This window comes from Harmonia axyridis, chromosome 1 (genome assembly GCF_914767665.1).
Source record: "Harmonia axyridis chromosome 1, icHarAxyr1.1, whole genome shotgun sequence".
Taxonomy (NCBI): Eukaryota; Metazoa; Arthropoda; class Insecta; order Coleoptera; family Coccinellidae; genus Harmonia; species Harmonia axyridis.
In genome coordinates this window covers 52987432-53010699 of record NC_059501.1, presented here as the reverse complement: position 1 = coordinate 53010699, position 23268 = coordinate 52987432, and the positions used below count along the sequence as shown (strand labels likewise).

General features: G+C 31.6%; 1 protein-coding gene and 2 long non-coding RNA genes across 7 annotated transcripts in view; 2 read left to right on the top strand and 1 right to left on the bottom strand.

Annotated features, from left to right (window-relative positions):
* Nucleotides 1-1873, top strand: part of LOC123670854 — an 11172-nt gene extending 9299 nt beyond the window's left edge. For all 3 annotated transcript variants that reach the window (XR_006745999.1, XR_006746001.1, XR_006746000.1), the window contains exon 3: nt 147-1873. This is a non-coding gene — a long non-coding RNA (uncharacterized LOC123670854). The remainder of the gene's footprint in view (nt 1-146) is intronic.
* The window catches only part of LOC123670853 (protein regulator of cytokinesis 1-like), a 25339-nt gene extending 2071 nt beyond the window's left edge, over nt 1-23268 (bottom strand). Inside the window, exons 1-7 of one of the 3 annotated variants that reach the window (XM_045604431.1) lie at nt 23099-23268; nt 19445-19786; nt 16175-16721; nt 15164-15339; nt 14607-14886; nt 14191-14398; nt 12003-12148 (exon numbers count right to left, since the gene is read on the bottom strand). In XM_045604431.1, coding sequence (XP_045460387.1) covers nt 12003-12148; nt 14191-14398; nt 14607-14886; nt 15164-15339; nt 16175-16721; nt 19445-19786; nt 23099-23127 — 1728 coding nt within the window. In that variant the 5' untranslated portion in view covers nt 23128-23268. Of the gene's footprint in view, nt 1-12002; nt 12164-14190; nt 14399-14606; nt 14887-15163; nt 15340-16174; nt 16722-19444; nt 19787-23098 lie in introns of all 3 variants that reach the window. The other 2 variants (XM_045604432.1, XM_045604430.1) reach the window with 2 other exon arrangements.
* LOC123670855 lies at nt 16731-17750 on the top strand. The gene is made up of 2 exons (XR_006746002.1): nt 16731-17472; nt 17572-17750. It is a non-coding gene; the product is annotated as an uncharacterized LOC123670855 (long non-coding RNA).

Below are 23268 nucleotides of genomic sequence, written 5' to 3'. Positions count from 1 at the left end.
AACTGGGATCATACGGTTCTCACTGATAAAACAGTTCCTAATATGAATATGGTATTAATCGATAAACATGAAAATACACCAGCATTCATCAAAGTAGCAATTCCAAACAATATAAAATTTCAAAATATAGGAACCTCGAATTTCAGATTACCGCCAGTGGGGAATATTTTCAATAAGAATTATACCAATTAGCATCTTAACCACGGGAATGGTACGCAAAAATCTCAAGAAATATGAAGAACCTAGGACCAATATAATTTGGAAGGAGTTTTTTTTAATAGCAAGGATAGTGCGAAAATGACTGAGAAACGATAATATGGACCACGATAACAAGTACCAGAGACGATCGAGTTCAATCCTTTTGATACGTCAATATCTCAGATAAGTGGTTAGTGGGAATGGAGAAAACCAACTGCGAGGAGTGTTTTCTCCTAAGCTGTTAGGCTGAAATTTGGTAATAAATAATAATATACTGTTAACTGCGTGCATAAGTTTTGATTTTAATAAAAAGTAAAAAATATGTTTGATTCCAGGCAGGATAACTTTCCCCTTAATTTTGATGTTATAACATGAATGTATGGATAGATTTTCTTTGTTTTTCAACTGAATGATACAACAGTATCTAATTTAATATAAAAAGTCATTATAAAAATCTTACCAAGTATCTGAAAAAGTATCTCAAGATAAGTATCTAAGTTTGTTTGTTTGAAGTATTTGCATATTCAAGCATCTTACTTTGCAAAAAATTATCTTATCTTGTATATAGATCTCTCGCTAAGTATCACAGATCTGCATGTGATATTTGCTTTATCACATCAGAAAAGTGTTTAGAATAAATAATGATGTGGTTATTATTTTTATTAAAATGATTGTCCCAAGCATGCTTTAATATATCCATGATAATAATGGTTTTTATTTGGCTTTCTTTACATTACCAGAAAAATATGCTAGGAGAACTTTCTGATATTTCCCCAACTTTTTTCAAGTTAAACCACTTCTAAATTTTCTCCAATTTCTTTTCGTTTTTGATACAGGATTTCGCAGGCCCATAGATTGTATGATCTCATTCTCTGCTAATTCCATCTCAAAATCATTAATTTCTTGGTCGGACCTGATGTTGATAATTTCTTGTGAATGTGTAAGAAAACAGTAAAGTCGATAGTTCATGAAATCAGTGATATTCAAGAAAAAAACGAAATTGAAAAATTATTCAATATTTTTGAATGTATAAGCATTGTTTTGGCAGTCAAATATTGCACTAATATTAATATTGTAAATTTATATTACGATATATTTTCAACTGAATCTGCTAGGCTGAGTTTGATAAAATCTATCTTATATATGAATCTTTATTTCATTCCCAAATTGTTTGAAAATACACAGGGTGTATCAAAACAGTGTAAATGGCCAAACATGTTTTTTCTTATGGAACATCCTATTTTTTATGATTTTTCTGATTGAATGAATTAAATCAAGATTGTTTCATATATTTAAAACTTACTGTTTCTAAGATATTTCGATTTTTCATAAATTGAAGGGTACCCCATTTGGAAAAAGCCCGATTTTAATGTGTGAATAAGTCGTCAATGAATTATCTCTTCAACACCCAGTAGAGTTATAAATAATTATCGGAGTTAGTACTTTCTTAGAAGGACTTTGGAAGTAACACGCCTATAAAAGATCAGAAATGAGGAGATACTTAGAAAAATGGGAGTGGAAGGAATGCTATACTAAGATATTGAAGCGAAACAACTGATCTGGAATGGGCACTTACAAAGAATGGGTGACCAGAGACTTCCAAAGAAGGTGCTGGAGTGGATCCCCACACAACGCTGAAAACGAGGACGACCAAAGAATACTTGGAATGAGGGCGTTATGAAAGCCTTGGGTTCTAGGGATTTAAGGCAAGGCCAATGGGATGACAGAAAGAGTTGGCGAAAAGACATCGGACAACGTTGAGAGACGTTTTGATCCCGATTGCATATATATAGAACTTAGCTCAGTTCTTCTAGTATTCACTTTCAAAACTCGTTTAAATAAATCGATTGATTTTGAAGTCGGTGGATTTCTCCAAAAACCCTTCAGTTTATGAATAATAAAAAATCTCAAAAACGGTAAGTTCAAACAAATATGAGGAAAATTTAATGAAAAACAGCGTATTCTATAAGAAAAAACACATGTTTCGTCATTTACACTTTTGGTACACCCTGTACATCTCAATTTCGAATGTAGTTCAAATGGCCTAGTGGTACTGTGTCGAAAAAAAATTCGAAAAATTCAGCCCTTAACCATAATAGAGTGTCGCTTCAATTCTTATTAGGAATTCAAAAAGAATAATACCAGGTACGAATCTCTTCTTTAGTTAGTCATTACTAGTACGCGCCGTAGATCTACCTTGTAGGTAGATCAATGTAGCCCATAGATCAATAGGTAGGTAGATCAATGTTGCACATAGATCTACCTTTTAGGTAGATCAATGTTGCCCACAGATCTACCTTGTAGGTAGATCATTGTTGCCCATAGATCTACCTTGTAGGTAGATCAATATAGCCCATAGATCTACCGTTTAGTTTGATCAATATAGCCCATAGATCTACCTTTGAATTCATTCATAAATACTCCCATATCTCCTGTAAAATCGATATCGGACTAAGATAAAGCGAGATACTAAGGTTTCTCGAATATACGCGTGAGTAACGCGCATCTTGTATGTAATTTGAGGATTGGAATAATATCGAATAATTCGTATCAACTGACAATCAACTCAACCCTGTATAAACTGTATATTTACATGAAACATCCTGTATATAAATTTCTTGTAGAAACACAAATGGAAAGAAAAAATCCCAATCTATTGTAAAAAAAAGAAGCTATAATTTCAATTCTCAATTTTCATATTTTATATTGTCTCAATTCTTCAGAAATATCTAATTGCCACTAAATTCCTCATCCTGTATAAATTTCATTTATTGAATTATTATTTATAATTAATTGCTAAAGCTTCCCATGTGGTGATGTTCATTATTGCTCGAAAGCCATTGGGTTTTATTCATCCAATTTTCAGATTTCATTGTGTCTAATTTTTCACAAATATCAAATTGTTATCCCAATTTTCTACTCCCTGTATAATTGTTAATTAATTATTATATATTTCCTCAATGATTTTCTCTATGATAAAGAAGAATAAACGTCTAATAGCCACTCGAAAATAATACACTCTGTATATAACCGTCAATCCCCACCTGTATACCTTCAAGAATTATGCAATGAAATGATAACCTAGAGCTAACATGTCAACTATAAGAAAAGTTTTCAGTTCTCCAGAGACATCTCGGAAATTGGTACTCGGAAATTGTACACTCTGTATAAACTTTATTCATCGCACGTATAATTTCGCAAATTATGTAAAATCTAACTTGAAATTTCAATTTTCAGATTTCATAAGTTTTCTATTTTACAGAAAAGCATAATTGGCGCTCGAAAAATGTACACCCTGTATAATATGGAAATGTAGGAATCGCTTTCATTTTAAAATTTCAAATTGGTCAATTTATCGAAAAACCTCCAATAGGCAACTTGAAAAAAAACAATGTATAATCGTTATTCTTATATGTACTTTGAAAATCGGAAAAACATAATTATATGTGTAAACTACGAAATCATTCACACAATAGACCAAAAAAAAATTGATCCATATAAATATTCCGAAGCATTCACCGCCAAATAATATAAAAATTAATAACTGGCGCAAAAATAAGAAAAAAAAATTTTGACCTGCTGCAAGACTTGAACTCGCAACCCATAGAGACCTCAGTTTGAACGACCGCATCCCTAACGATCCGGCTACAATGCCTTTGAATAACTTGGTGCATTTGTGCTTCTTATAGGAAAAATGTCAAAATAAATGGTGACAGAAATTCTATAAGTTGATGAATTTTCATGATTTTCGTTTAAAAAATCGTTAAATATAAAGGATATCTAATTGAATTATCTCTACCTACCGGCTTACTTCAGGTTGGATGCTAATATCTGTCCGAAATGATATATTTACGTTTGTCCTTGACAATTCACATGAAACGGAATGCTTCAAAATTTGACGAATTTCCATGAAAACCTCAACAAAACGCAATAATACCATCATAAAAGGGCGGTACATACAGTTGTAGTTTATTATTTCCTTGAATATCTCGTTAAAAACTCCTCAAATGACTCCTGTAGAGACTTCTGGCTTATCAAGTTTCCCATTGACACAAAACGATTCCGTTTGAAAATATCACCAAATATACGTGGAAAAAAGGATAGAAATCGTATATTAATCATCTTTTCTTGCATCTTTCCTCTGAATTCGTCCAAATTTTAATGTTTCTAGTCGAATATCATCTGACGTTTCGTATTTATAATTAGGGGCGTTCCTACTTTGAATGCCATCGATGGATGATATCGGGGAACACAGATTTAAGAGAAACGTCAAAATGTTACCAAAATTGCACATTTTTGCGTGAATTTTTCGAGAAAACAAAGACGAAAATGGAAAAAAGGGCTCCGTTACTTTTCCAGTTCATCTTTCGTGCATCAGATTGAGCCAAAACATCTCGTCCCGACGATATCCTACGCCCGGTCTCGTTTCTAGAAGTTTTCACTTTTCGACGAAAATCGATTTTTTCGTCGAGTTTGAGAATAATTATAAAATAATCGGGGTGTTTTTGCGGAAAAACCCCGGTACCGTAACAAATGTCCGTCTTTCCTCTTTCGAAACGTATTATCGCGTCCCTTACTACTTCTTTGCGAACGGTCGAAAAAAGTCTAAACTTTTCTTCCCTTTTAAAAAAACACGTTTCTTTCCCCTTTCCCCCCCATAGTACTGATTCCTGACTTAGTATATAGAACTAGTACGCGCCGTAGATCTACCTTGTAGGTAGATCAATGTAGCCCATAGATCCTCTTTGCCCGTAGATACACCTTGTAGGTAGATCTACATTGACCATAGATTCTCTTTGTCCATAGATCCTCATTGTCCATAGATCTACATTAGCCACAGATGTACACCCTATATAAAATTCATTCAAATAATGCATATCTTCTGTATTCTGTATATATACACCGCACAGTCTGTATGTAATTTGGGGAATAATTTAAATCAACTTGACATGAAACATTCTGTAGATGGAGTTTTCGTTGAAACACAAAAAAGCAACCAAAAACACCAATGAACATGCCCGACTCGTCATTCGAGAACCTTCAAGATGGCGGAAAAAGCAAATGCTATGAAACCAATTTTCGAATTCCATACGGAATCAATTCTTCAGAAATGTCTAAGGCTGACCTGAAGCTATTATCCAAATTTCATTATGCCTCTTTTGCCCAAAATATCAAATTGGTATCCCCATTTTATACACCCTGTATAATTTTTAATCAATTATTATATTTTTCCCCACAAATTGTGAAAACGAAGAATAACCCGAAGCTTATAATCCGATGTTTCAATAGGTTACATTTTTGCATAAACGTCTAATTGCCACTCAAAAATAATACACCCTGTATGAAATCGTCAATCACTCAGTGTATAACTTCAAGAATTTTGCAAAAAAAATAACCTGGATCTAAGATGTCAACTATCAGATTTCAACAGGTTTCAGTTCTCCAGAGTCGTCCAATTGGAAATCGGAAATTGTGCACTCTGTATAAAAAATATACATCGCACGTATATCTTAGCAAATAATGCAAATAATAAAATTCACACAAAAAAAACAAAAAAAAAATTGATCCTTTTCAACATTCCGAAGCATTCACCGCCAAATAATATAAAAATTAATAACAGGCGAAAAAATAATTAAGACCTGCTGCAAGATTTGAACTCGCAACCCATAGATACCTCAGTTTGTACGACCGCTTCCCTAACGATCCGGCCACAATGCCTTTGCATAATTAGGTGCATTTGTGCTTCTTATAGGAATAATGTCAAAATAAATGGTGACAGGGATTCTATAAGTTGATGAATTTTCGTTTAAAAAATCGTTAAATATTTAGGTTATTTAATTAAAATATCTCTACCTACCGGCTTATTTCAGGTTGGATGCTAATATCTGTCTGAAATGATATATTAACGTATGTCCTTGACAATTCACATGAAACGGAATGCTTCAAGATTCGACGAATTTCCATGAAAATCTCAAAAAAACGCAAAAATATCATCATAAGAGGGCGGTACATACAGTTCTAGTCTATTATTTCCTCAAATTTCTCGTAACAAACTTCTCAAATAACCAAATGACTCCTGGTAGAGGCTTCTGGCAAATCAAGCTTCCCACTGACTAAAAACGTTTTCTTTCTAAAATATAATCAAATATACCTCGAAAAACGGATAGAAATCGTATATTAATAATCTTTTCTTGCATCTTTCCTCTGAATTCGTCCAAATTTCAATGTTTCTAGTCGAATATCATCTGACGTTTCTCATTTTCATTCACATCGTTTCTTATTTATAATTAGGGGCGTTCCTACTCTGAATGCCATCGATGGATGATATCGGGGAACACAGATTTAAGAGAAACGTCAAAATGTTACCAAAATTGCACATTTTTGCGTGAATTTTTCTAGAAAACAAAGACGAAAATGGAAAAAAGGGCTCCGTTACTTTTCCAGTTCATCTTTCGTGCATCAGATTGAGCCAAAACATCTCGTCCCGACGATATCCTACGCCCGGTCTCGTTTCTAGAAGTTTTCACTTTTCGACGAAAATCGATTTTTTCGTCGAGTTTGAGAATAATTATAAAATAATCGGGGTGTTTTTGCGGAAAAACCCCGGTACCGTAACAAATGTCCGTCTTTCCTCTTTCGAAACGTATTATCGCGTCCCTTTCTCCTCCCCTCCCAACGGTCGAAAAAAGTCTAAACTTTTCTTCCCTTTTAAAAAAACACGTTTCTTTCCCCTTTCCCCCCCATAGTACTGATTCCTGACTTAGTATATAGACTAGTACGCGCCGTAGATCTACCTTGTAGGTAGATCAATGTAGCCCATAGATCAATAGGTAGGTAGATCAATGTTGCACATAGATCTACCTTTTAGGTAGATCAATGTTGCCCACAGATCTACCTTTTATATAGATCAATGTTGCCCACAGATCTACCTTGTAGGTAGATCATTGTTGCCCATAGATCTACCTTGTAGGTAGATCAATATAGCCCATAGATCTACCGTTTAGTTTGATCAATATAGCCCATAGATCTACCTTTGAATTCATTCATAAATACTCCCATTTCTCCTGTAAAATCGATATCGGACTAAGATAAAGCGAGATACTAAGGTTTTTTGAATATACGCGTGAGTAACGCGCATCTTGTATGTAATTTGAGGATTGGAATAATATCGAATAATTCGTATCAACTGACAATCAACTCAACCCTGTATAAACTGTATATTTACATGAAACATCCTGTATATAAATTTCTTGTAGAAAGACAAATGAAAAGAAAAAATCCCAATCTATTGTAAAAAAAAGAAGCTGTAATTTCAATTCTCAATTTTCATATTTTATATTGTCTCAATTCTTCAGAAATATCTAATTGCCACTAAATTCCTCATCCTGTATAAATTTCATTTATTGAATTATTATTTATAATTAATTGCTAAAGCTTCCCATGTGGTGATGTTCATTATTGCTCGAAAGCCATTGGGTTTTATCCATCCAATTTTCAGATTTCATTGTGTCTAATTTTTCACAAATATCAAATTGTTATCCCAATTTTCTACTCCCTGTATAATTGTTAATTAATTATTATATATTTCCTCAATGATTTTCTCTATGATAATGAAGAATAAACGTCTAATAGCCACTCGAAAATAATACACTCTGTATATAACCGTCAATCCCCACCTGTATACCTTCAAGAATTATGCAATGAAATGATAACCTAGAGCTAACATGTCAACTATAAGAAAAGTTTTCAGTTCTCCAGAGACATCTCGGAAATTGGTACTCGGAAATTGTACACTCTGTATAAACGTTATTCATCGCACGTATAATTTAGCAAATTATGTGAAATCAAACTTGAAATTTCAATTTTCAGATTTCATGAGTTTCCAATTTTACAGAAAAGCATAATTGGCGCTCGAAAAATGTACACCCTGTATAATATGGAAATGTAGGAATCGCTTTCATTTTAAAATTTCAAATTGGTCAATTTATCGAAAAACCTCCAATAGGCAACTTGAAAAAAAACAATGTATAATCGTTATTCTTATATGTACTTTGAAAATCGGAAAAACATAATTATATGTGTAAACTACGAAATCATTCACACAATAGACCAAAAAAAAATTGATCCATATAAATATTCCGAAGCATTCACCGCCAAATAATATAAAAATTAATAACTGGCGCAAAAATAAGAAAAAAAAATTTTGACCTGCTGCAAGACTTGAACTCGCAACCCATAGAGACCTCAGTTTGAACGACCGCATCCCTAACGATCCGGCTACAATGCCTTTGAATAACTTGGTGCATTTGTGCTTCTTATAGGAAAAATGTCAAAATAAATGGTGACAGAAATTCTATAAGTTGATGAATTTTCATGATTTTCGTTTAAAAAATCGTTAAATATAAAGGATATCTAATTGAATTATCTCTACCTACCGGCTTACTTCAGGTTGGATGCTAATATCTGTCCGAAATGATATATTTACGTTTGTCCTTGACAATTCACATGAAACGGAATGCTTCAAAATTTGACGAATTTCCATGAAAACCTCAACAAAACGCAATAATACCATCATAAAAGGGCGGTACATACAGTGGTAGTTTATTATTTCCTTGAATATCTCGTTAAAAACTCCTCAAATGACTCCTGTAGAGACTTCTGGCTTATCAAGTTTCCCATTGACACAAAACGATTCCGTTTGAAAATATCACCAAATATACGTGGAAAAAAGGATAGAAATCGTATATTAATCATCTTTTCTTGCATCTTTCCTCTGAATTCGTCCAAATTTTAATGTTTCTAGTCGAATATCATCTGACGTTTCGTATTTATAATTAGGGGCGTTCCTACTTTGAATGCCATCGATGGATGATATCGGGGAACACAGATTTAAGAGAAACGTCAAAATGTTACCAAAATTGCACATTTTTGCGTGAATTTTTCGAGAAAACAAAGACGAAAATGGAAAAAAGGGCTCCGTTACTTTTCCAGTTCATCTTTCGTGCATCAGATTGAGCCAAAACATCTCGTCCCGACGATATCCTACGCCCGGTCTCGTTTCTAGAAGTTTTCACTTTTCGACGAAAATCGATTTTTTCGTCGAGTTTGAGAATAATTATAAAATAATCGGGGTGTTTTTGCGGAAAAACCCCGGTACCGTAACAAATGTCCGTCTTTCCTCTTTCGAAACGTATTATCGCGTCCCTTACTACTTCTTTGCGAACGGTCGAAAAAAGTCTAAACTTTTCTTCCCTTTTAAAAAAACACGTTTCTTTCCCCTTTCCCCCCCATAGTACTGATTCCTGACTTAGTATATAGAACTAGTACGCGCCGTAGATCTACCTTGTAGGTAGATTCGCTTTGCCCGTAGATACACCTTGTAGGTAGATCTACATTGCCCATAGATCCTCTTTGTCCATAGATCCACATTGTCCATAGATCTGCATTGGCCATAGATCTGCATTGGCCATAGATCTTCATTGGCCATAGATCTGCATTGGCCATAGATCTTCATTGGCCATAGATCTGCATTGGCCAAAAATCTATATAAAATTCATTCAAATACTGCATATCTTCTGTATTATCGATATCGGACTAATATACAGCGAGATACTAAGGTTTCAGTATTTTCATAAATACGCGTTAGCAACGCACAGTATGTATGTAATTTGAGGAATAATTTTAATCAATTCGACATGAAACACCCTGTATATGATCGTCAGTCACTTAGTATATACCTTCAAGAATTATGCTATGGAATAATAACCTGTAGCTATAATCTCAACTATAAATCTATTGTACACCCTGTATGAGATGAGAATGTGGGAACCCCTATTATTTTCAAATCAGTTCATTAATTTTATTATACCGATTTTCATATTTCAAAAAGGTCTATTCATCAAGAAACCTCCAATAGGCACTGTAACTTCAGAAACACTGTATAATCGTTATTCTCATAAGTAGATACTTTGAAAACTATGCAAAAACATAAATATATAATATGTATATTACGGAATCATTCACACAGTAGACCAAAAAAAAAAAAATTTGATCCATTTCATCATTTCAAAGCATTCACAGCTAAATAATATAAGAATTAATAACTGGCGAAAAATAAGAAAAAAATTCACCGACCAGCAGCGATTCGAACCTGCAGTAGCGCTGCGCCTCAGCGTTACAGTCCGCGACTCACAGCCTCCAGCCATGACCACATTGAGGAAAATACTGCACTTGTGCTTCTTATACGGAAAACGTCAAAATCACAGGATACAGAGATTCTATAAAATTGAAGAATTTTCATGATTTTCGTGTAAAAAACCGTTAAATATGAAGGGAATCGAATATTTATATCTGTACCTACCGATTTATCAGTCCAAAATGAAAAATTCACGTCTCTCCTTGACAACTTACATGAAACGGAATGCTATAAGATTTGACCAATTTCCATGAAAATCTCAAGAAAACGCAAAGATACCATCAGAAAAGGACGTTTCCTACCATTCACGTTCATTATTTGCTTGAATATCTCGTTAAAAACACTTCAAATAACCAAAATGACTCCTATAGAAGCTTCAGCAAACCAATGTATTCGACTGTCACAAAATGATTCTGTTTCAAAATATCATCAAATATACCTCGAAAAACGGATAGAAATTGTATATTAATCATCTTTTCTTGCATCTTTCCTCTGAATTCGTCCAAATTTCAATGTTTCTAGTCGAATATCATCTGACGTTTCTCATTTTCATTCACATCGTTTCTATTCTGAATGCCATCGATGAATGTTATCGGGAACCACAGATTTAAGAGAAACGTCAAAATGTTACCAAAATTGCACATTTTTGCGTGAATTTTTCGAGAAAACAAAGACGAAAATCAAAAAAAGGGCTCCGTTACTTTTCCAGTTCATCTTTCGTGCATCAGATTGAGCCAAAACATCTCGTCCCGACGATATCCTACGCCCCATCTCGTTTCTAGAAGTTTTCACTTTTCGACGAAAATCGATTTTTTCGTCCAGTTTGAGAATATTTATAAAATAATCGGGGCACTTTTGCTGAAAAACCCCGGTACCGTAACAAATGTCCGTCTTTCCTCTTTCGAAACGTATTATCGCGTCCCTTCCTACTCCCCTTCCAACGGTCCAAAAAAGTCTAAACTTTTCTTCCTTTTTAAAAAAACACGTTTCTTTCCCCTTTCCCCCCCATAGTACTGATTCCTGACTTAGTATATAGACAATATTTGTATATTGTATAATTTGAGTTGAAAGGGGAAGTAATGATACATTGTGTAAAATTTGCAGACTTTTTTCATTGGAAAATTGGATTCTAAGCAATCCAAAACTTTTATTGTGAAGTTGTGATGATTATAAACAAAAATTAAAAATATTGCAAGATTTAGCTCCTACTGTTTTCAACTTCAAACACTAGAAGTTTCTTTAGTATATTTTTAAAGTATGTGACATATTATATATTTTTAAATTCTGAATATGCCAAAATCTAATCAGTGAGGGCAGGGAGTTCATTTATTTTCCTAAAATGATTTCGAAGATTTTTTATTGGAAATATTAATGAGTAAATATTTATGGTAGTGTAGAATTAAAATGAGAGAAGACTTTAATTCCCAATGTCCTCACGATTTCACTAAAAGCGAAAAAATATATTTTCTGATTGTTTCAAGTCGTTTCCCTTTCCAGATCGAGTATATTGATGCATAATATATTGAATTTAATCTATTGACTTGCTATATATAATATAATCATGCAAATAATCTACACTCTAATTCCTCAACCATCCAAACAAACTTACCTCAAAAACATTGTAATTGGTTGAATTTGTGTCATCAAGGTTTTCCTTATTATTGATTGATTTCATTTCTAATATCTTGCGGCAATTTTTCAACCTCTTAGATCTTTCACGTGATAATCTTCTTGACTGGTTCAGTTTTGAAGAAGCTATTGAATTGAAAACTTTAAAAATCGATTAGATTAGAGAATTACTTTACAGTCAAGTTACATAATATATTTATACCCGGAGATAAAGTACAGCACGACACTTTTTTGTAATTGTTTAGGTGAGCTTCATGATTTAAAATAATTTTGTTCAGCATCGAGTGCTTAGGCCATTATCACATTAAGACACATGCAAAATGTAGTCAAAAACAACAAGAAATACAGACAAAACTGTAAAAATATATGTGACATCATAAAAATACAGATAACACCATAAAAGTATATATAGAACTATGAAAATATATATGAAATTGTATGAATATAGATGAAATCTCAAAAATACAGATATAACAATTAAAAGTATACATAAAATTGAAACAAATGTAGATGAAACAATGTAAATGAAATGTAGAAATATGAATATCTGAGAAAATAAATAAAAAATACTTCAGTACGCCCTCCAAGTCATTCTTGATGCAGAATCCTCAAAATTTAGAGCTATGAAAATTTGCTTTTTTGTTACTCGTAGAAACGAAATGAAAATTGCTCACATTGTTATTGGCATTGATAAGAAACAAATTTCAATAGTTCTAAATTATTGGAAATTCACTCTTTTCAACAGTTATAAGATGTGGCATGGTGTCCTTTAACTCCAGAGTAAAGTTCCACAATGGAAAACATACTAATATTGACGGTTGGGAAAAAAATAATAATCTCTGACGGTAGAACTTCTGAGAAAGTGTCCAGCGGAAAAAGAAAAATAAGAGTTCAACAATTCTCCACATTGGGGCTAATATAGCCGAAGGGTAACCAACCTAAGAAGACGAACACACTTTCATCCTTGTTTACTTCTTGCTTTACCTCTATCAGTACTTTTTGACATTTCCTATGAAATTCACCCTATAGCTACACTAGCGCCACCAATTTACGGAGGCTTTTGAAACGGGAAGATTATTCTACTTCCTTCTACCCTACCATATTAGAAAGACTAAATCCATCAGAAACTCAAGCCAAATATCGAAAAAAAATTTCAATATTTCATTGACAACAGCTCCCTCTGAGTTGAGGTTTAGCAAGTATTTATGTATAAAAGTTATCTGGAGAATCAAGTACGTACAGGGTGTTATACTTATTATGATAGGCATGGAAAGTTATTGAGGAAAAACAGTTTTTTCGAAAATTTTTTTTTTGCAATTGGACTGGTTTTCAAAATGAGAAGGTTCAGAAATAATTTCTCATAAATCATTTCTTCATTTGAACTTCCGAATTTCTAGAAAACAGAAAATTTTTCTTGCAAAATATACTTCATAATGGATATTATCAAAATTAAGCCATTCTCCAATGTAACACATTTCTTAGATAATGATTATCCTTTCTCCACAACAGACAATACGAAAATTATACATGTGGAATCAAAAGGCAGGATATTCATTTAGAATCCATTGAAATTTATAAACTAGTGAATAGAAATAGTTCTGGAATTAAGAATGAACAAACTGAACTGTGTTATTCCAAAATATTCAACATGTTCAAATAATACCTAAAATCCTACACATTTTGTAAAACAATCAAAAATGTATTTCCATCTGTACCATATTTTATAGCTTTTTTAGTTTTCTTGCCACCTCTTTGACCTGAATCCTTATAAATACTCTGTATCATTTGTAGAATCTTCAGTGTCTGATCATGAACTTGAAATAAGTTTGAAACTGTGCGTTACACAATATAATTCCCAAATTGTCAACATCATATTTTTGGTAGTAAAAACATAGAAATAAAGAACTGGTTTCAATTGATTAATAATTTGTTGAATACCAGAGAAGAAAAAAATTAAAACTTATTATTTTCATTTCCTGTATAATCGGTAGTATTTAGGTTGCAAAAATATTTTAGCAGTAGAGAATATCAAATAACATAATACGAATTTTAAGAATTCGAATAGGCACTCGAACTGGCATTTTAGACTGATAGAGTTCAACAGGTATGTATAAGTGATAATCGGATATGTTTTATAGCTTATAAGTAAAGATAGATATTCAACTAACCTGGTTTTCCTTTAGAGTTTGCTGAAGCTCCCAACTTAGGTTTTTTACCAGTGGTGTCTGCTTGAAGCAATTTCCTTTTAATGGAAGCAGGTTTTGGAGTAAGGCACACTTTAGAAGAAGAAGGATATAGGCTAAGACAAGATCTTGCTGGTGTAAGAGTCTCTTGCTCTCTAATCTGTTTACGAGCACTTAGCTTCAATTTACGATCCTATTGAAAAAAGTATGATAATAACTATTTGATTGAGATTAAAAAAAAAAATTTTTGTTATCACTTGAAAACTCAATAAATGCACTAATCATCGAGTATACAGATCGAAGTATTGCAATTAAACTACATAATAATAATAAACCGACTTTATAGGACATAATAGGAAAGAACCATAAATTCTGTTAAATCTTATTTCATGGTAACTTACCTCTTCTCTTTGTGAATGTAAGCTTTCAATATACTCCAAAATTGGAGTTCCATTAACTAGGAATGGCGTTCCTGTGTGATCAAGATATGCTAAAGCTTCTTCTTTTATTTTCTCTTCAATAAGAGGTATCTTTTTTGACAATTTATTCCTTTCTTTTTCTTCCTTTAATAATTGACCACCTCTATTTTTATATCGATTCGGTCCTTCCAAATCCTTACTTTCCATATCAAGGAGATGACTCCATTGTTTCTGATGTTCTGTCAGAAGTTTTATCAATTTTCTAGAAAAGGAAAAATGTTTAAAGAATAGGCAGAATGGTGTTTCATTTAGAGAAATAAAATTTATCTATAAAAATACGATGTTTCACATCGTCATAGTCATGAGGATTAGTTTTTCAGAGGTTTGGGATAACCTTAATGAAAAACTATTAAAACTCAAATCAGCACTAAAATAGTATATCGGCATATTTATTTGAAATATTTCGAAGTTAATATCTGCAAAGAAATTTATTAAGCTCTTTATTATATTGATACAATGTTAGAATGGTAAATACTTACTCATTTTTGGAAAAAAAGTTTCTCCACTTTCGGACTTCTAGCTCATGGTAGGTTAAGACATCCTCTGTATAAAAATCGCCATTTATCCAATGATAATTAGCATGACTTTCTTCATTTTTGTGGAAACATTTTGCCCAAAGTTCTCGAAGTTCAACTCTCAGTTTTTCAACAAATATCTAAAAGAAGAATTCGAGTTAATGTTCATTTGAATCGAAGATAAAAGTGGCAAAGAGGCATCTATATTTGTCTATACCAATTTTCCAAATTCTACAAATATATGTATTGCCTAAATGTTCCTTCAGTTACCCAAAATAAAATTATCAGGATAGTTTATCACAAATAAAAATAACCCAAATACCTATTCACATTCAATCCTAATAGCAAACAAATTTTATCAAGACCTTGAAACAGATTATAATCAATGAGAATAGATTTATACTTGATGATAAGCATAAAGCAGCAGAATCAAAAAAAGTAGGAACGCAGCACACATTGATACAATCCTCTTGAACTACTGGGTAAGACATTATGAACAGCTATTAACAAAGACAATATAAATAATTCAGAATTGTATTTGAACAATTGACCATTCATAGTTGACTAGGAATTTGGAATGTTTGAACATTTCAATGTTTGGGGTACTATGTAACGCATGGAAAGAACACCATAAAAGATAGAGACCATAGTAAGAGCAAGTGATTTGTTCAAATGATGAGTCACACCAGCAACAAGAATCAATTCGGTATAGCAATAAAAAAAGGACGCTGAATAGGAATGAGAAAGAAACGAAATCTATCTCGAAATTTATGTTCAAAAATTATAAAATAAAAAAATAGAATATGTAGTAACTGATTTTCATTTAAAGGAACTATCATCGTTCCAAAGAATTTCATTACTCCAAATGTGAACAGAATTATATTAGCATTTCTTCATCCTCAAATAATTAAAAAATTTAGTATTTCATAAAATTAACTAAAACTTAATTTTGAATGTTAAAATATTTTCACCCACCTTGATATTTGCCTTTTTTAGTTCTTCACAACGCTTTACTTCCACTTTCAAAGCCTTTAAAGTGGTAATAGTATAATCATTATATTTTTCATGGAAAAGTTGTCTTGTAGACATACTTTCTTCAAGAATGTTCCAAAGTTCATCAATAGTATTTCTGAGACAATCAACTTCTTCCCTAATATTAGCCAATTGTCGAACCATATCATCATGACAGTTTTGTAGGTGTTTCATATTTGTCTCTGTGATAATGAAGTCTTTCCTTGTTTCAGACAAAATGTCTCTTTCGAAATCTGTATTTGGTGTATGGTTCAATTCTTGGGCCATTTTTCCTATCGCTTCTTTCAAAATGAGATAGCGTTCTTCTCTATCGAATTTTTCTTGTTCCAGGGATTCAACATAACGCTGGACAATTTCAAGTTCTTCTGTTGTTGGTATTGGTGATATGGATAATTTATATGGAGATTTCTCTAATATATTGCACAAATCTTCTTGTTTTTTAATCAGCTTCATGACTTCTTTCTGCCTTTCTTCCATAATTTTAGCCAATCTTGAAATAAATTCAAGGTGAAAAAAAGGTCAACACTGAATATTAAATTTATATTATATGAGGCAATAAACAGAATAAAAAATACTAAACCACTAATGGATGTAATAAAGGACCTCTCAGAAAACTGTAGCTATTAGCACATTGAAATACCTTTTTTATGTAAACACATACATTTCTTCTTTTTTTTTTGTCAAACAGAAAATCTTAGTTATTTCACCATCCGTAATATTGTACAAAATGTAATTCACACGGGCAGAAAGACGCAAGTCGTTAGCGATTTGCTAAGCAATAAATATACTTTCTCTCTCTCTCTCTAAAATACTTGAAATAAGAATTTCAAGATTAATCAACTCATATTCAGCCTATTTCTGGAAGAACTGAAATTTAAATGTAATCATCTACAATCCCAACCTGATATTCATCAGAAATTTTATTCAAATATGAAAAGAATTGAAAAGTTGAGACTGTTACAAAAATATATGCCCACATAAAGTGATAGACAGACACAAAACCAAAGTTATTCAGAATGGTCTGAAATGCATTTTGTTCACAAACAGAAATTTTGAATTCAGAGGTCAAAGGTTTTTTCAAACTCAAAGTTATATATGCCTTCAATATACTCAAAAGCATGTGATGTACTACCCAGTTTCCAGTCTCATCATACACATAGGGTTAAAACAAGACACATAAGTGGCATTAAGTTGAAAGTGCTCATTCAAAACATGTTCTGAAGAATTCATCATGGAATCAGGTAAACCTCAGGGTTCGCCTTTTTCAGGTTTACTGTTTCTGGCATTCGTTAATGATATAAGAAATGGTATGAAATTCACATTTTTTTTACTTTTCGCAGATGATCTTGAAATTTTTCATAAAATAACATCGCTGGATGATTTCAAATTGCTGCAAATATATCTGAATATGATAATACAGTGGTATTCAGAAAATGATTTGGAATTAAACATGGATAAATGTGGTGTATCTGTATGATCTGTTCTATATGATGATATTATAAATAATATGAGACTTTAACTTTTTTTTTTGTACTTTGATCATGATTACCATAAATATAAAATGTCATGTCCCTTTAAAGAATAAATAGATACTCATAGGAGTATCAAAGGAGGTTTATTCACAGAATCAATAATACAAGATTCACAACTTTTCTATTAATAATAAAATATGGTTTATAAATAATCATTGAAGACATATAATAATGTATTGGTTCATTAAAAATGAATTCCATTTGTCTACCTTTTGGAGATATTATAACTGAATTTGATATTGGAACTTGACCTACTTTACAAGCAATTTGTACAATAGAACCCATAGATGTTTAATATATAACATACAAATGTTTAATATATTTTAGCAAAAAAAAATAAAATTACAAAAAAGTCATCTCTAGAGCAATACTTTGCCAAACTCACTTATAAAAAACATAGCTGGTAAGTCGGTATGTTAGGATGTAATATCAATGTGTCAGAAAGAAATTTAAATAAATGTAAATAATTTTTTTTTTTGCAAATAAATAAAAATGCCAATTCTATCTTGGTTTTTCTACAATTAACAAAGTGTAACTGTTAATTTCCAGTATTCTCTGTACTCAGACTAATCATTTTCATTCAACTGAATGAACTTGATAAGCAAATATTTTAAACTTTGACTCTGTCACCTTTTATTTATACATATGCTTCACTTCAGCTTATACGAATTTGATTGTTTTTTCTGTAGCCTTGATGAAGTCTAAATATATAGATGAATCTTTGGCTTAGTCCAAATTGATCGCCTGATTTCAATGGTTCTAATCCTATAAATTGAACTGCAACATATTTACTCAAGGATGTGAAAACACCGAATCAATTAATTCATAAAAACATATTTCCCCTCAGTATCAACAAAGTTGTGTAAAGTTGTTTTATTCAGAATTCAATTCACCTACACATTTCTTATCGTGTCTTTTTCACTTTACTGTGCCAAATTTTCAAATTATTGAATGATATATCTATAAATGATCTATGCAGACTTCAACCCAATAGGTTTGTTTTCAGAAATTTTTATGGATGGTGAAATTTTTAACTGGAAAATCCAACTAAATATGTATCCCAAATTTTTTTCCTCTATTCACAACAGAATTTTTGTATTAACTACCTGTACAAAATTCAATTGAAAAATAATAACCCCATCAGAAATTATCGACAAGTGTAAACTCTGCAGAAAAAGTTAATCTTCAAAACAGTGAACTTAAGAACGAAAATGTTTGAGTTTTTTAAGTCCATGAGATAGATCTTTCACATCAACAAACTATGGCTTACTAGTAACCCTTGACCTATTGAGTATAATGTAACCAAAAGTTTAAATTCCTATGGAACCATTTACAAGAGTCAGACATGAAACTTACAGCCTTAACTTCTATAATTCTTATCTGAAAATATTGTTCATCCCAAAATTAATCACATTGCTCAGAAGCAATAGAAAGAACTTTCTGTTGACAGCTCAAATAATCAGACTTGGAAGCAATTTGTGCAGTAGAAATCATAGATTAATATATTTTAGTTTAGAAGGTGAAGATATCTGTTCTATCAATTGGATACCCAATTGAAAAATCTACATGTTGACAAATATATTAGCTATTGGATTTTCAGATTTTGTGCTAGATGAAATGTGAAGTTTTCACGAAAGTTTTATATTCATATAATTAAAGAAATTTAAATAAGTGTACATACCTCTCCGACCTATTCATCAAATCCTTTTTAACACGGAAATACCTCTCATTTGGATTTATATCTGTTAAATTTTCTCTAAGACCAAGTTCATTAGCATAGTTTTGCGTTTTAGCCAATAATTCAGTGATCTCTTCTAAAACTCTTTCCTTCATATCAACAACATCTGTAACTAGATCTCTATATCTTTCTTCAATTTGAGTCTTGAAAATATCCACCCATTTTTCCATTTCAATATCATCTACTCCCAATTCAATAACAATTTTGGTCCATTGTAGTAGATATTTCTCTGTATATGAGGTAAGGTGGCTTTTCAGATCTTTTGCCCACTCATGGTGGTCAATACTACAAAAAAAAGTATAATTATTTTATACAATAAAAATACGAAAATATTTAATAATTGTTTCGTAGAAGGTTATACAAGAAAAAGTAATCAATTGTATTGAATTCAATTTTGTATGAAATGAATTGAAGTAGAAGAGTAGTGATTGAAGGAACTGAACTTTTTTTTAATAATTATTAAGATGCATACTTAAAGACAATGTATAAAGGACAAATATTTAGACTTAAGCATTGATTTTTTTTATTTATTTTATTTAATACATTAATTCTACAAATCATCAATACATTGATGTTCCCATAGAATGAATATGTTTATTTGTAAGAATTAGTACAATGCAAAAGTAAAAAACCCCCATTATGAATGTGTCATTTTATAATTTTTAAGTGATCTAATAAATAATTTTAATGAATTTTTCTTCTTTAATTCTTCTGGTAAGTTGTTATATTCCATTGCAGCCTGGTAGATCGGTGAATTTTTGGCTTATTTTTTCTTATATCATCTAAATGGTAATTGTTTATTTGTCTTGTCTGGTAATTATGTACGTCTAATCTTTTTTTGAGTTCTGTGTTGAATTTGAGCAGGCCATGCTCCATCTTGTATATCAGTTTACACTGCTCAACTACCTTTGTGACCTTCATGTTGGGTATCTTTAGTGTGTCATATAACTCAGTTGTTGGAGTATCATATGGTAGATTATATATAGCTTTCAACGCTCGATTTTGCAATCTTTGTACCCTCTGTAAATTGCTGACTGATGTATTTGACCATACACTAATCAAGTATGCCAGCACAGAATGAATATTCGAGTAATATAATGTCTTTTTTGCTTGCTTACTAAGATAAGGACTAACTGTTCTCAATGCTCCAATTAGAGGTGTAAGTTTACGTGACAAATATTCTATATGGACGGTCCATTCCAGTTTTGTATCAATATTCAATCCGAGGTAGGTGTGCAAATTTTTTTGATTGATTTTGATTCCATTTATTTTTATGTTTAGCGGCTTTGAGGGTTTATTTTTCTGTTTGAAAAGGAGAGCAACCGTTTTTTCCACATTCAAGATAAGTCTGTTTTCAGTTAGCCATTTCTGAAACTTTCTAAGGTCAACTTCAACTCGCTGCTGTAATGTATCTAAATCCCTACCCTCGTAGAACAACGCTGTGTCGTCAGCAAACATATAGTACAGAGCCTCCCTTCCCGCAGTCTCGAGATCTTCTACGAACAGAAGATACAACAATGGACCAATCACTGATCCCTGCGGTACTCCCTTCAATACCCTTTCCTCTGAGCTTCTTGTCGTTTCTATTAGTGTGTGATATCTTCTGTTCCTTAGAAAGGTTTTTATGAGGGTATAGGCTTTATTGTTTATTCCCATATTTTTCAGTTTCCCCATCAGTAAATCGTGATCAACCATGTCAAAGGCCTTTCTCAAATCTGTAAACACTACTATCACATAATTTCTCGCATCTATACTTGTACTTATTCCTTGTACTAGATCTGTTGTGGCCCCAAGGGTTGAGCTATTACTCTGAAAGCCATATTGATAGTTGGAAAAACTGAAGTAAGAGCAAATTCTGTTTTTAATTACTGCCTCTAGTAGTTTAGAAAATACTGATGTAAGTGCTATAGGTCGATAATTGTTGGGATCAGTTTTATCTCCTTTTTTATATATTGGGATGATTTTGCTTTCTAGGCATTGTGTCGGTATTATCCCTGATTTTAGTGCATTATTTATATAATATAACAGGTGTTCATTCATAACTGGATATAAAAGTATTAAATCATTAGCTGTAATTTGGTCATTTCCTGGAGATGCATTTTTCTTGAGATTTTGTAGTATCTTCTTCAATTCACTTTCTGAGCATTTTCTCAAATATATAGACCTATCAACGCAGTTCAACTCAGTCTCACCTCGTTTTATTGGACTCCATTTAATGTCCGATTCAACATGTATGAAAAATTTGTTCAATCTATCAGAAATTTCATTTGGTTCCTTATATTCTCTTCCATTTATTTTTAGTTTTTGGATGATATTTCGATTTATATTTTTTGTGTTTATTAATTCCTTGATTGTGTTCCAAAGTTTTTTTGAATTTTTCCTTATTCTTCGTGTTTGTCGGTTGTTTTTTAAATTTTTTATAGGCTCTATCTCTTTTTTCAACTACCTTTGCAATACTTCTATTATACCATTTGTTATTTTCAATATTTTTGAACTTTTTAAGGATCGTTGACTCTAATTTTGCTTGTTTGATCATATTAATAAAAGTTTCTCCATTAAATTCCGTGTCCATTTTTAAAGTTTATAATTTTTCTTTTACAATATTCACGAATTTTGATTTATCCAAGATTTTTGTAGTAATAGATTTCTTATGGTTGGAGGATTTTTGGGGTATTATTATATGATCAATATTTGTCTTCGAACCTTTTTGTACTCTAGTATATTGTTTGGTATTTAGAAATTTATAAGTATTAGATAAAACAATTTCTTTATAATTGGTTGTCGTGTTATTATGGCTCTTGATATCCAAGTTGATATCTCCTATTATGATGTTGTTTTTTCTACTCAGAAGTTTTTCAAGTATGGGAAAGAAACATTCCGTCTGATTTTTTTGGGATCTGTATACTGAGTATAGATTCAATTTATATCGAATTTTTTGTGTTTATACATCATAGTATTTGTTATGTAAAATTTATTATATTTGATGGATGAATTATAGATGAAAATTAATGGATACTTATATATTTATTAATTTAATTTAATGAAACACGTTCATAAAATTCATTGCATAAATGATACTTGATGCATTTATTCAGACTCCATACACAGGTTCATCTAGGAAGGCATCAAATATGATTCATATAAATAAGATAAATGATATGTGCTTTCCCTTGATGTTTTTAATTTGTGAATCAGCAGTTCAAAATTGAAATATCCTTATGTGATAAATCATTTTCTTCATTCAAGAGCATGTTTTAAAAATCCCATCGTATCAAGTTTCCAAAGAAGATTAGAGATACATAGGTTTACAAATGATATCATATCTTGTGAAAGTCTTATTTATAAAAACTGAATGAATTTAATTACAATTTAAATTCTAAATCATAATGTTATATTCGAAGTATGTAAAAATTTTTTAATATGAACCATACATTTCCCTTCCTCTATAATAAATATTAATGATAAACAACTTGAATTATTTGGCAAATTAATTTCAATCGATATTCATTGTTATACACTTATTATTTATTCAACATTCTCAAAAAAAGTAAGAGCTTCGGATATTTTACGGTCATAAAATGTATAAGGCATACATACATGGAAGAATCTAAATCCTCAAACTCCATAATCTCTTAGAAACTAGAATAAAAGAACGAACAAGTCCATATAACAAGTTACAATTGTATCTCAAACTTTTTTGAACAATTTTTTCATTCAACAGTCAATTCAGATTCAAGGTTTGTCTAACAGTTTTAATCAAGGTGAAA